Source organism: Eumetopias jubatus, unplaced genomic scaffold (genome assembly GCF_037043125.1).
Source record: "Eumetopias jubatus isolate StellerSeaLion01/CBP00866 unplaced genomic scaffold, mEumJub1_p1.0 scaffold_60, whole genome shotgun sequence".
Classification (NCBI taxonomy): Eukaryota; Metazoa; Chordata; class Mammalia; order Carnivora; family Otariidae; genus Eumetopias; species Eumetopias jubatus.
Window position 1 is genome coordinate 1,179,210 of NW_028274866.1, and position 15,265 is coordinate 1,194,474.

The window sequence follows — 15,265 nt, forward strand, 5'->3', positions numbered from 1 at the left end:
CCTGGCCTCCACCTTACCACTGGCCTCCACCTTACCACTGGCCTCCACCTTACCACTGGCCTCCTGAGCCTAACCTCACTCCCCCAGTTCTGAGTCTTATTTTCTTAAGCTTGAAACCTGTCTTCTTTGTCGCTGGACCATCCCTCGCCCCCACTCCCTTTTGTAAATTGGAACCTCCAAACTTAGATCCTCATCTGACTCTGAGTTGGACCCTACAGGTTTCTGTGCGTGGTTCCATGCAGCTGGGGAATGAGACCCTGGTGTCCCAGTTTCTTCTGGGAGGGCTGACTGACACAGAGGAGCTGAGGCCCCTGCTCTTTGCGGTTTTTCTGCTGGTCTACATAGTGGCTGTGGTTGGGAACCTGGGCATTGTCAGCCTTATTGTAATGGACGCCCGACTTCACAGCCCCTTGTACTTCTTCTTCGCCGACCTTTCACTGCTGGGCACCGCCTATATCTCCAGCACAGCGCCCCGGCTGCTGGCACACCTGCAGGCACCAGTGCGGACCGTGCCCTATCGTGCTTGTCTTACCCAGATATTCTCTCTCCACTTCCTGGCTCCCTGGGAGTGCTTCCTGCTCACAGCCATGGCCCACGACCGCTATGCCACCATCTGCCGGCCACTGCACTACCTAGTCCTCATGGGCCAACGGACCTGCGCAGGACTGGCTTCAATCTCCTGCCTGCTTGCCTTGGCCAATGAGCTCACCCACACCATCCTTGCAGCTCTACTCAAGTTCTGTGGGCCTCGCCTTATCACCCGCTTCTTCTGTGACCTCCCTCCTCTGATCAAACTCTCTTGCTCAAGCACGTGGGCCCATGAACTTGCCCTGTTCTTCTCCAGCTTTGTGGTGGCTCTTGCACCCTGTGCCCTGGTTGTGATCTCTTACATACACGTCGTGGCTGCTATTCTCAGGATTCGCTCCGCTGAGGGCCGAGGAAAAGCCTTCTCCACCTGTGGTGCTCACATCACTATGGTGTGCGTTTTCTACATCACTTCAGTCCTCTGCTACATCCTCCCCAGCTCGGCATACTCTGGCTTGTGGGACCGGGTGCTCTCTGTGCTCTACGTGGTCCTCACTCCCATGCTCAACCCCATCATCTACAGCATGCGAAACAAGGAGGTGAAGAGGGCTTTGTTCCAGGCCCTTGGGAAAGAAAGTGCCTCCTAGGCACTAGTCACATCAACTCAAGGCCATACTTCTCCATGGCGAGGCTGGTACATGCCTGATGCTTTGGGGGTGAATCCAATCACATAGGAGTTTGAAATTTCATGTAGATGATCCATTTGGTGAATCCTATTTTGTGTGCCAGGTTTCCCCCCATTTTCAGCAAAGATCAAATATTTCTGTCGTGGTTTTTGATTCTAATACATTGTTTTCTATTTATGGAAGTAAAACATGGTCATTGGATAAGCTGTGCAGTTACAGAAACTTATAAGGTGACCCCCCCCAAATGCCCTCTATAAGTCTCACCACCCAGAAAGAACCACTGTGAACATTCTGATGGTTTCTTTCAGGTTTCCTTCAGAACTACAAATGTATGTGCATGCATATTTAAAGTAGGGAAACAAAACTGGAATCATAGTGTACTTACAGTTTCGGATGCTTAGATATTTTAAATTTTTTTCCACTATAATATATGCTTATTATAAAATCACTCATGCCTTACACTAAGGTGTGTTTTTAGGATCTCAGCATCTGTAGTAACCACTATGAACAGTCTTATGTGTGTTCTGCCAGTTTTTTCCCTAGGATATATTAACCTGCATTCATAATTTTTTTTTTACATAAATAGGATCATACTGTTAAAGTAGGCGGTTAGGGCGCCTGGGTGGCTCAGTTGGTTAAGCGACTCCCTTCGGCTCAGGTCATGACCCTGGAGTCCCGGGATCGAGTCCCGCATCGGGCTCCCTGCTCGGCGGGGAGTCTGCTTCTCCCTCTGACCCTCTTCCCTCTCGTGCTCTCTGTCTCTCATTCTCTCTCTCTCAAATAAATAAATAAAATCTTAAAAAAAAATAAAATAAAGTAGGCAGTTAGACATGAGCTGGAGGCAAAGGCGGTGATAAATAGGTGACACAACATCCTGATTGTGGCTTTTAACATCTTGGCCTTAGGGCTTCCAACACCTGGGGGGCTGACAGACCAAGAGCCACGGTTGCAGACCAAGTGTTCTCCTCTTCCAGCTTAACCCCAGGGTAACCTATAGTTTCATTATAATATATTTACATTGTGGTTTCAACCCCCTGTGCGTCACCCCACCCCCATGAGGGGAGATGGCCCTGACAGTTCTGGCAAGAACCGTGTAGGGCCAAAAACTCCCCTTCCCAACCGGTAGGAGCCCCTTAGATGATTGGAAACAACCTCAGTCGGAGACACCCCCCCCCAAGCTATGACCCATAACTTATGCAAACAAAAAGAAATGACACCTCTAGCTAGCTCCGGGGCAGTTGCCACCTCTGGGCCTGTCCACTCTCCCACCTTGAGAGTGTACTGTCCTTGATAAACTGCTTTGTGCTTGCTACCTTCCTTCTGGTTGTCTTTATTTGAGCCCGGATCCTCATGTAACTCTTTGGTGGGGGATCCAAGAACCGAGACCTCCATTCACACAGTGCAGACTCTCCCACCCCTAACAATACCGTGTACCAAATGGACTGTTCATAATCCTTTTTCCATGAATTCCGTGTTCCTGTCATTTGTACATTTTTCTACTGGGCTGTTTGTCTTTTATGTATTTATTTCTAAGAGTTATTTGCATTTTCAAGATATTAGCTTTAGTTTACCATTTGGGTTACTAATGTTTTCCTAACTTGTTGTTTGTCTTTTCATTTTATTTATGATGTTTTCTTCCATAACAGAGCTTAACATCTTTGTGTAACTAGACATCGGTGTTTGTTTTTTGTTTTGTGGATTTTTGCTTCTGGATTTTGCATCCTGCTTTGTTTACTATTTGACTTACAAATAATTTTCTCAATTGAGTCCCAATTTGATGCTTTCATGGTGTTCTCTACCACAAATAACTTGACCTTTCCTTGTATTTAGACACTGATTCATTTTTTTTTAAAGATTTTATTTATTTATTTGAGAGAGAGAGAATGAGAGATAGAGAGCACGAGAGGGAAGAGGGTCAGAGGGAGAAGCCGACTCCCTGCTGAGCAAGGAGCCCGATGCGGGACTCGATCCCAGGACCCTGGGATCATGACCTGAGCGGAAGGCAGCCGCTTAACCGAATGAGCCACCCAGGCGCCCCACCCTTTCTTTCTTTCTTTTCTTTTCTTTTTTTTTTTTTTTTACAGATTTATTTATTTATTAGAGAGAGAGAAGGGACAGAGGGAGAGAATCTTTAAGCAGACTTCCCACTGAGTGCAGAGCCCGATGTGGGGGCTTGATTCCCACAACCCTGAAACCATGACCTGAGCCAAAACCAAGAGTTAGACTCTTACCTGACTGAGCCACCCAGATGCCCCTTATGTGCTCTCTCAAGTTTGGTTTCACTCTGTCTTCTGACTCTAAATTTTACATCTTTTTCTCCAGTCACATCTCTGGCTTGGTCCCTTAGAACACTGCTTGTATCCTGGCTGGTAAGGCTTATCTTACCTTCCCATGAGAACATGGGAATTGTGTTTGATTCTGGACATCAACTTTGCAGCCACATGTCTTGGCCTTTCTCTCCATAGCCTTCACTTTACTATATAGCAGAGTAATGTTCCCTCATTCCCTAGCCAGGTAATGTGCTATAATTACAGACACCTGGGTAAATATGGCATGGGGGAATTTACAGTTCCTAGAAAATTATGAACTCAATAACCTGAAAACTCTATCGCCACTAAAATTAGGACTGTGTATATTTACATATATGTGTGTGTATACAATCTTTTTAAACAAAATATTCATAACAGCATTATTTATAATAGTTTTTTTTAGAAGAAAAAAACCCCAAATGCTCAAGCATCCCCAATGCAACAGTCCCTTGATGCCCTAACCTCTCTCTCATCCCCTTCTTCTCCTCATGTTTCTCCCTGCACCCTTGGGAAGGCAATCCAAGCTGAGTCAATCAAATCTCTCTATCTGTCTTCCTCTGTCTCTGTCTCTCTCTTCTCCCACACCAATCCCAACTTTCTCTACTGTATCCTTCAGGTCATTTCTTCAGAGAGGCCATCCCAGATCACTCAACCTAAACTTGCTGGAGAAACAAATGTGCAAGAATAAATGAAGATGCGGGTTTAGACTTTGGTGAAGACAACATTTCAGCTGAGTAGAGATATATGGATTATTCAATAAATGATGTTGAGACACCTGACTAACCTTGGGCGGGGGAGGGACAAAATTAGACCAGTGTGTTTCACACCAAAATGAATTCCTAGTATACTAACATTTTAAAGTACCAGAAGATGTTACGAGTGACAAATTTTATAATTTTACAGTGGGTAAGGCTTTCCACTGGACATAAACTACAGAAGTCATAATGAAAAAAATCTATCACGGGGCGCCTGGGTGGCTCAGTCGTTAAGCGTCTGCCTTCGGCTCAGGTCGTGATCCCAGGGTCCTGGGATCGAGCCCCGCATCGGGCTCCCCGCTCTGCGGGAAGCCTGCTTCTCCCTCTCCCACTCCCCCTGCTTGTGTTCCCTCTCTCACTGTGTCTCTCACTGTCGGATAAATAAAATCTTTAAAAAAAAAAATTTAAAAAAAACAAAAGAAAAAAAGAAAAAAATCTATCACTTAAATACATTTAAATTTTTAAAAACCCTTCTGTATAGAAAAGAACTATGAACAAGGATACAGTGAAGCAATGAGGAAAGTATTTTCAAATTATGACAAAGATTTGGTATCTTTAATATATAAAGAGCATTCACCAATCAATAAGTAAAACACGACTATTCCAATTAAAAACTAGATAAATGATATGAATGGACAGTTCTCAGAAGAGATACCACTGGCTGAATGTCATATGAATTGTTGTCAAGCCACGTTAAAAATCAAAAGAAAGTGAAACACTATTGAGATATGATTTTAGTTACTACATGGGCAAAGACTTAAAAGTATAAAATGTTCTGTTTGGGGTGTGTTATGGGCTGAATTGTATCCCCCCTCCAAATCCATATGTTGAAATCCTAATCCCTAATGGGACCGTATTTGGAGATAGGGACTTTAAAGAAGTAATTCAGGTTAATGGGGTCATAAGTGTGGGCCCCTAATCCAATAGGTCTGCTGTCCTTATTAGAAAAGGAACAAACACCAGAGAGCTCTCTTTCTCTCCACACACTCAAGCAGGAGGCCTTACCAGAAACCAATGTTGCTGGCATCTTGATCTTGGACTTTGAGTCTCCAGAACTGTGAGGAAATAAATTTCTGTTGTTTAAGCCACTTAGTATGTGGTCTTTTGTTATGGCAGCCCGGAGCGGACAAATACAGGGTGGGAGGTAAGAAAACAGACACTCCCATACACAATTGGTTGGAGTTGAATTGCTGCAACATTTTTGGAGGACAATTTGGTAATATGTATCAAACACGTTTAGAGGGGCTTCCTCTGGGGTGCCTGGCTGGCTCAGTCAGTAGAACATGCAACTCTTGATCTCAAGGTTGTGAGTTCAAGCTCCGTATTGGGTGTTGAGCTTATTTAAGAGGAGAAGAAGGGGAAGGAGAAAATAAAATAAAAGGGCTTGTTCCTTGACCCAACAGTTCCCCTTCTAAAAATCTATTCTATACAATACATTACACAAAACAAATGTACCGGTTATTCATTTCAGCATTGTTTATAATACTGAAAAATCAGAAACAACCTAGAGGCATATATATAAGAGACTGGTTAAAATAACTATGGTATATACATCCTGTGGAATATTATACAGCCACCGAAAATAATGTGGAAGCCATAGGCTTCTCCATCTCCACTGTACGGCCCACTTCTGGGCCAATTTTGGAAGCACTATCTGGAAAGGGATGGTCCCTCTTCTCGTCCCTCTCCTCCATCTGCCCCTTGCAGTCCCTCCTCTCCTTCTTTGGAGTCTTACCCACAAAAGACTCATTTTTTTCCCCTTTTCTACCATAATATGGCTTGATCATCAAGAGGCCAATCCCTTGGCAAGAAAATAGGCCCATTTCTCCCTTAAAGTAAAGGAGGGTCAACTTCTCAGATCATGATAGTGGGTTAAACACTGAATAAAACTATGGCTCCTCAATTCAGTAATAGTTGAGACATTCCTACTGCGAGTGAAAAAAAAAAAGGAAAAAGAAAAAAAAGCAATCAAAAACATCCACATTGGCTTAAGCCAAAGGGAGAATTTCTGGGTCCGTGTAACTGAAAGGTATAGAGATAGTCTCTGTCTTCAGGCATGGCTGGAGCCAGCCTTTGGTTCTCTGAAATTTGCCTTTCTTGCTCCAGCTTCCACTCTGTCCAGTGTCAGCCTGCCCCTCTGCGGCCCCTCTGCAGCCCCCAAAGTGTCACCGGCTTGGATGGGATTGCCATAGCTAGAAGAAAGCAGTGCTCTGATTGGCCAGGCCTGAGCCACATGCCACCTCTTAAATCAGAGATGAAGTCAACTCCATCAGAAGCATAACCGCTGAGCCGGCCCTGCCCCCAGCGTGCTCAGACGGCCGCGGCGCGACTCCTAAAGCCTCTGAGCGCCGGACTGTTCCTGCTGAGCCTGCCCCCCCGCCCCCCCGTGAAAGCCCAGTTCACCTCAGAACCTGTGCTTCCGTCAGCCTAGCCAACCGCACGTGACCAGCTGACTTTCTGCATATCCCCCAGCCAAGTCCTTAGCTAATGGGTTATTAAAAACGAGCCCTCCTGGGTGGCTCAGTTGGTTAAGAGACTGCCTTCGGCTCAGGTCAGGATCCTGGAGTCCCGGGATCGAGTCCCGCATCGGGCTCCCTGCTCAGCAGGGAGTCTGCTTCTCCCTCTAGCCCTCTTCCGTCTCGTGCTTTCATCTCTCATTCTCTCTCTCTCTCTCAAAGAAATAATAAAAATTTATTTTTAAAGATGTTATTCATTTATTTGAGAGACAGAGAGAATGAGAGAGAAAGCACATGAGATGGGGGAGGGTCAGAGGGAGAAGCAGACTCCCTGCTGAGCAGGGAGCCCGATGCGGGACTCGATCCCGGGACTCCAGGATCATGACCTGAGGCGAAGGCAGTCGCCCAACCAACTGAGCCACCCAGGCGCCCCTGGGGTATATTAATTCTATACCCAATTTATTGAAGGTTTTTATGACGAAAATATGTTGTATTTTGTCAAATCCTTTTTCTGCGTCTATGGAGATGATCCTGTGATTTTTACCTTTCATTGTAGTAATGTGGCGTTTCACATTTACAGAGTGTGCACATGTTGGGACATCCTTGGTTCTCTGGCTTCAGGTCCCCCCTGCACATGCCTCAGAGATTAAAGCTGCCTGCCCAGGGGCACCTGGGTGGCCCAGTCTGTTCAGCATCTGCCTTCAGCTCGGGTCATGATCCCAGGACCCTGGGATCGAGCCCCATGTCGGGCTCTCTGCTCAGCCGGGAGCCTGCTTCTGCCTGCCACTCTGCCTACTTGTGCTCTCTCTCTCTCTCTCTCTCTCTCTCTCTCTCTCTCTCACTCTCCCCCCACCGCCTTTCTCCGTCAAATAAATAAATAAAATCTTAAAAAAAAAAAAAAAAAAGCTGCCTGCCCAGTAGAAAGTAAGAAAGAACAGGACTGACAGAGACAGTTGAGTCCCAGGCTGGGGCTCTCTTTGGGTGACATTGCTCAGGGAAATGCTTCCTCAAGCCAGAAGCCATTCTAGACACTGGTCACCCTCTTGCTTTGACATCTTCCTTACAGACAAGACAGGTTTGCCTTTATTTTCCCAACTTCTTCCGGCAGACCTACTTATAGACGCCCGGGTACCAATTCATAAACCTGTAGTCACAGCGTTCTACACAGCTCAGTCTCTCTCGGCTAACAGTGTTGATTCTCCCTCGGACAACACTTTGTTCCTCCTCTCTCCCTCCCAGAGACTCACCTCTTGCACTGGGGCCTCGCCCATTCCCCTCCTCGGCCACTCTGGTGCCTCGTAAGCAGCCCCACTGTGGTGTTAATTAAATAAGGGCATCTTTCAGGGGAAGGCGGGGAATAATCTACTTCACCTCTCCTCCCCACCTGAGGGAGACCACTTCCCCTCTTTGTTTTCCTCAAGGGCCCTTGTCATGACTTTAGGGAAGAAAGCAGCAGCATAATAAACTGGAAAAATCCTGGGGAGACACGATGCAAGAGAGAGCCACACAAAGGAAGGAGCCCTGGAAATGCCAGGGAACCTCAGGGAATGAGGTCTTAGACGATAGGTGAGTACAGAGGGTGGAGTGGGGCCCACCTAACCGATTGTCCCGGCACTTTTCTTCGCAGATGTGAACCAAGGCCAGTAAGGCACAAGATCTCACTTGGTATGCTGATGTTCTACATCAGTGTGTAAGTACAACCGTAAAACTGAGGACATATTCCTTAGTAGCTGACAGTGGTTCGTGCTGAGTAACAGGACACGATTATTTCTCCCATTTCCTAGACTGTCTTCAGTCGCCTTGTACTACTTGAATATCTGAATCCCAGAACCTCCCCTCCAACGTGAGAACAGAGGCAAGAGTATTAGGAGGTGGAGAAGCTAAAATTAAACTCAGACACAGAATAGCAGCTGTTTTTATTTTCTGTATTTATTAAACATTTAACTACCAAACAAAACACATGAATGCCAAGCACCCACGGGCCAGTACAGGCAAGAGATTAGGCCCTAGTCATGAAGTGGCAACCACTGCAGGCATCAGTGCCCTAGCGAGGTGCCCAGAACGGGACAGGCAGTTGGGTTTAGCCCCCTTTATCCTGCTGCGGCTTAGCAAAAAAGGGAGGCACAACGCGCTGCATGGTCCGAATCACCCGGGAAACCTGGTCAAGACAGGAGGTGATGGACATTTGGAGTTGGCCAGGGTCCTCAGCAGTCAATCGGCTAACGGGGAAGAAAAAGTAAAATTCAAGTCAGAGGGGCGGAGGGGTGCGTTCCCCCATCTGCCCCTTCACACAGCCAACAGTCCTAGAGCATCACACTCCTCCCTTACGCTTAATCCTTCCCGGTTTCCATTACAGCTCCTCCTGAACTCACATCGTCCCTGGCCACTGGCCACCACCCTCTCCCCTGACCATATTCTAGAACTAACACAGTCAGGACGGTGACGTTCACATCGAGCTCCTGCCGAACTGGCCCTCGGAGTTCAGCATGTGAAGTCAGGAACCAGTGGGCAATCTCCGCCTCCACGGGCGACGGGAAAGGTACGGTGAGGGCGCTGGGGAGGTATATGGTTAAGGAACCAGCCACGGTATCAATCTTGCCTCTGCCACGGGCCTGCTCCTCCACGAGGCCTGTCTTTCCCCGCCAGGCTGACCCTCAGGCTGTCCAGCGCCTCCCACCCTATACACATCGGCCCCCCCCCCCCCCCCCCCCGCCCCGGGACAGCACCGCCGCCAGCCACCGCCTCATCCCCCTCGGGCTGGTTTTCCCCCACGCCGCCACCACCACCCTCTGTCAGCACAGGCCCGCCCCTCGCCGACACCCTCCCGGCGTCCAGAGTGCCCTCCTGCTCCCCTTTCAACCCCGCTTGCCTGTGTCCCCCGTCCAACCACCTCCAGCCCCTCCCCGTGCCGTCCAGCCCACAGGGGCTCCACGAATAGGATACATCTGGAGCGGTTGGCCCCCAGGACCTCCAGCCGCCGGTGCCGCAGCTCCATCAGGCCCTGGCGCGCGGGGGGCCTGCTCCATCGGGGGCACGCCGGCAGAAGCGGCGCCCGCCTCTCCCTCAGGGCCGGGACTTCCGGGATTGCCCAGGCCTTCGGGGTCGCTGGGGTCACCAGGGTCACGGGGTTCACCAGGACCACCCGGCGCCCCCACCACAACGCCCACAGCACCTGTGCCTTCGTGTACCGCCCTCACGGCTCGCCCACCACCCGCCCCAGACCCCGTCTTGGATCCTCCCACCCTCCTCACGAGGCACAGAAGGACAAAGCGCTTCCTTACAACGCTTCACCCCTTCGCGCGCATTGCAACTGGGAATACCCCAGAACGCCTGCGCAAACACAGCCCGGGGACTGCCTCTTGACTCGTGATTGGTTCCCACCAAACAGCCCTAGAGACCCCGTACGTTTTTTTCTGTACCCAATCCGTGCTCTGCTCGCTTCTGAAGTTCCGCCCCCTCCGTGCCCCTCGGGCTCGGCGAACCGGCACCCGCATGGGCGGGGGGATCCTCTGAGCCGGCCCTGCCCCCAGCGTGCTCAGACGGCCGCGGCGCGACTCCTAAAGCCTCTGAGCGCCGGACTGTTCCTGCTGAGCCTGCCCCCCCGCCCCCCCGTGAAAGCCCAGTTCACCTCAGAACCTGTGCTTCCGTCAGCCTAGCCAACCGCACGTGACCAGCTGGCTTTCTGCATATCCCCCAGCCAAGTCCTTAGCTCATGGGTTATTAAAAACGAGGCCCTCCTGGGTGGCTCAGTTGGTTAAGCGACTGCCTTCGGCTCAGGTCAGGATCCTGGAGTCCCGAGATCGAGTCCCGCATCGGGCTTCCTGCTCGGCAGGGAGTCTGCTTCTCCCTCTGGCCGTCTTCCGTCTCGTGCTTTCCATCTCTCATTCTCTCTCTCTTTCTCTCTCTCAAAGAAATAAAAAAAGTTTTTTAAAGATGTTATTTATTTATTTGAGAGACAGAGAGAATGAGAGAGAAAGCACATGAGATGGGGGGAGGGTCAGAGGGAAAAGCAGACTCCCCGCCGAGCAGGGAGCCCGATGCGGGACTCGATCCAGGGACTCCAGGATCCTGACCTGAGCCGAAGGCAGTCGCTTAACCCACTGAGCCACCCAGGCGCCCTCAAATAAATAAAATCTTAAAAAAAAAAGAGGCCGTGAGCTGGATTTGGCCAGGAGGCTGTAGTTTGCCAATCCCTGTTCTGTGTCTTAACAGATTGTCCTGTCTCGTTCTCTCACTCCCTAAGACTAAGAGTCTCTTGGGACGCCTGGCTGGCTCAGTCAGTTAAGCGGCTGCCGCCTTCGGCCCAGGTCGTGAGCCCAGGGTCCTGGGATCGAGTCCCACATTGGGCTCCCTGCTCAGCGGGGAGCCTGCTTCTCCCTCTCTCTCCCTCTGCTTGTGCTCTCTCTGTCCAATAAATAAAATCTAAAAATCAAAAAAAAAAAAAAGAGGAAACTACTTAAAAATAAAAAAAGTCTCTTAAAGTGGGTGCCTGGGTGGCTCAGTTGGTTAAGCGACTGCCTTCGGCTCAGGTCCTGATCCTGGAGTCCTGGGATCGAGTCCCGCATCCGGCTCCCTGCTGAACAGGGAGTCTGCTTCTCCCTCTGGCCCTCCCCCCCTCTCATGTACTCTCTCTATCTCATTCTCTCTCTCAGATAAATTAATAATAATAAATAAATAAATAAAATATTTAAAAAAAAGAGAGAGAGTGTCTTATGGTTTGTCTCCCTCTCTGATTTCATCTTGTTTCATTTTCCCCTCTCTTCCCCTATGGTCCTCTGCCTTGTTTCTTAAATTCCACCTATCAGTGAGATCATATGATACTTGTCTTTCTCTGATTGACTTATTATTTCACTTAGCATAATACCCTCTAGTTCTATCCACGTGGTTGCAAATGGCAAGATTTCATTTTTCTGATGGCCGAGTAGTAGTCCGTTGTCTATATATACACCATATGTTCTCTATCCATTCATCTGTCGATGGACGGCTGGGCTCTTTCCATAGTTTGGCTACTGCGGACATTGCTGCTATAAACATTGGGGTGCAGGTGCCCCTTCGGATCACTCCATTTGTATCTTTGGGGTAAGTGCCCAGTAGTGCAATCGCTGAGTCCTAGGGTAGCTCTCTTTTCAACTTTTTGAGGAACCTCCATACCGTTTTCCAGAGTGGCTGCACCAGCTTGCATTCCCCACCACCAGTGTGGGAGGGTTCCCCTTTCTCCAAGTCCTCGCCAGCATCTGTCATTTCCTGACTTGTTAACTTTAGCCCCTCTGCCTGGTGTGGGGTGGTATCTCATTGCGGTTTGGGTTTGGATGTCCCTGATGCCGAGTGATGTTGAGCATTTTTCTTCGTGTGTCCGTTGGCCATTTGTAGGTATTCCTTGGAGAAATGTCTGTCCATGTCTTCTGCCCTTTTTTATTCTTATTTTATTTTATTTTTTTACTTGACAGAGAGAGACACAGCGAGAGAGGGAACGCAAGCAGGGGGAGTGGGAGAGGGGGAAGCAGGCTTCCGGCCGAGCAGGGAGCCCGACGCGGGGCTCGATCCCAGGACCCCGGGATCATGACCCGAGCCGAAGGCAGACGCTTAACGACTGAGCCACCCAGGCGCCCCCCTACTGTATGATTCTTGGAAATTCTAGAAAAGGCAAATCTAAGCCCCATCTGTTATCTGGGAGCAGAACGTAGAGGAGGAGAGTGTCTGTGCAGAGGCACAGGGGGAATTGTCAGAGTGACGGGGATGGTTTTGTACCTTGACTTTTGCTGTGTACACCTTTGTCATAACTCATAAAACTGTATACTTAAAATGTGTGTAATCTTCCGTGTGTGCATTTTGCCTCAGATGAGTTGAGCAAAAACAAAAAAAGAGGAGGGACAAAGAAAAATGAATAGCGAGATGGCCGACTTAAATCCAACGATATCAGTAATGATATTAAATGTGAATTTGCCAAACAATCCAATTTAAAATCAGACATTGTTAGATTTTTTTTTTAAAAGACCAAACTACGTGCTGTCTACGTGAGCCACATAGTTAAAATATAAAGACACCGGGGGCGCCTGGGTGGCTCAGTCGTTAAGCGTCTGCCTTCGGCTCAGGTCGTGGTCCCGGGGTCCTGGGATCGGGCCCCACCATCGGGCTCCTGGCTCAGCGGGGAGCCTGCTTCTCCCTCTCCCTCTGCCTCTCTCCCTGCTCATGCTCGCTCGCTCTCTCTCAGTGTCTCTGTGTCTCAAATGAATTAAAAAAAAAAAAAGTTTATTGGCTCCTGACATAGAACATCTGATCAATAGCATCAGCTACCTTGATTGACGTTTTTCGAACACTAAATTCGAAATCTAAATTTCAGATGTGTGTCTACTGCACATTCTTTTCAAGGACAAATATGTTTTGTGTGCATTTGCTGGGCCAAAAACCAATTCTCAATAAATTTAAAATTTAAGGATGGAAATTTAACTGAGTATGCCTCTGACCAGCCGTGCCTTGTTCTTCATTTTAGAGGGAGAGCTTTCAGCTTTTCGCCATTAAGTATGATGTTAGCTGCGGGGTTTGTCATACATGGCCTTTATTAGATTGGGGTATATTAATTCTTTTTTTTTTTAAGATTTATTTATTTATTTTGAGAGAGTGAGAATGAGAGAGAGAGAGAGAGAGAGAGTACATGAGAGGGGGGAGGGTTAGAGGGAGAAGCAGGCTCCTCGCTGAGCAGGGAGCCCGATGCGGGACTCGATCCCGGGACTCCAGGATCCTGACCTGAGCTGAAGGCAGTCGCTTAACCAACTGAGCCACCCAGGCGCCCTCTTTTTTTTTTTTTAAAGATTTTATTTATTTATTTGAGAGAGAGAGAATGAGAGATAGAGAGCATGAGAGGGAAGAGGGTCAGAGGGAGAAGCAGACTCCCCGCCGAGCAGGGAGCCCGATGCGGGACTCGATCCCAGGACTCCAGGATCATGACCTGAGCCGAAGGCAGTCGCCCAACCAACTGAGCCACCCAGGCGCCCCTGGGGTATATTAATTCTATACCCAATTTATTGAAGGTTTTTATGACGAAAATATGTTGTATTTTGTCAAATCCTTTTTCTGCGTCTATGGAGATGATCCTGTGATTTTTACCTTTCATTGTAGTAATGTGGCGTTTCACATTTACAGAGTGTGCACATGTTGGGACATCCTTGGTTCTCTGGCTTCAGGTCCCCCCCTGCACATGCCTCAGAGATTAAAGCTGCCTGCCCAGGGGCACCTGGGTGGCCCAGTCTGTTCAGCATCTGCCTTCAGCTCGGGTCATGATCCCAGGACCCTGGGATCGAGCCCCATGTCGGGCTCTCTGCTCAGCCGGGAGCCTGCTTCTGCCTGCCACTCTGCCTACTTGTGCTCTCTCTCTCTCTCTCTCTCTCACTCTCCCCCCACCGCCTTTCTCCGTCAAATAAATAAATAAAATCTTAAAAAAAAAAAAAAAAAAAAGCTGCCTGCCCAGTAGAAAGTAAGAAAGAACAGGACTGACAGAGACAGTTGAGTCCCAGGCTGGGGCTCTCTTTGGGTGACATTGCTCAGGGAAATGCTTCCTCAAGCCAGAAGCCATTCTAGACACTGGTCACCCTCTTGCTTTGACATCTTCCTTACAGACAAGACAGGTTTGCCTTTATTTTCCCAACTTCTTCCGGCAGACCTACTTATAGACGCCCGGGTACCAATTCATAAACCTGTAGTCACAGCGTTCTACACAGCTCAGTCTCTCTCGGCTAACAGTGTTGATTCTCCCTCGGACAACACTTTGTTCCTCCTCTCTCCCTCCCAGAGACTCACCTCTTGCACTGGGGCCTCGCCCATTCCCCTCCTCGGCCACTCTGGTGCCTCGTAAGCAGCCCCACTGTGGTGTTAATTAAATAAGGGCATCTTTCAGGGGAAGGCGGGGAATAATCTACTTCACCTCTCCTCCCCACCTGAGGGAGACCACTTCCCCTCTTTGTTTTCCTCAAGGGCCCTTGTCATGACTTTAGGGAAGAAAGCAGCAGCATAATAAACTGGAAAAATCCTGGGGAGACACGATGCAAGAGAGAGCCACACAAAGGAAGGAGCCCTGGAAATGCCAGGGAACCTCAGGGAATGAGGTCTTAGACGATAGGTGAGTACAGAGGGTGGAGTGGGGCCCACCTAACCGATTGTCCCGGCACTTTTCTTCGCAGATGTGAACCAAGGCCAGTAAGGCACAAGATCTCACTTGGTATGCTGATGTTCTACATCAGTGTGTAAGTACAACCGTAAAACTGAGGACATATTCCTTAGTAGCTGACAGTGGTTCGTGCTGAGTAACAGGACACGATTATTTCTCCCATTTCCTAGACTGTCTTCAGTCGCCTTGTACTACTTGAATATCTGAATCCCAGAACCTCCCCTCCAACGTGAGAACAGAGGCAAGAGTATTAGGAGGTGGAGAAGCTAAAATTAAACTCAGACACAGAATAGCAGCTGTTTTTATTTTCTGTATTTATTAAACATTTAACTACCAAACAAAACACATGAATGCCAAGCACCCACGGGCCAGT

The 15,265-nt window shown here is 48.7% G+C and overlaps 1 protein-coding gene across 1 annotated transcript; it reads left to right on the forward strand.

Annotated features, from left to right (window-relative positions):
• The first annotated feature begins 236 nt into the window (after positions 1-236).
• Positions 237-1,172, forward strand: LOC114204030 (olfactory receptor 3A3-like). Its single transcript, XM_028097258.1, has one exon. The coding sequence runs from the start codon at positions 237-239 to the stop codon at positions 1,170-1,172; it is 936 nt and encodes a 311-aa protein (XP_027953059.1).
• The last annotated feature ends 14,093 nt before the right edge of the window (positions 1,173-15,265 follow it).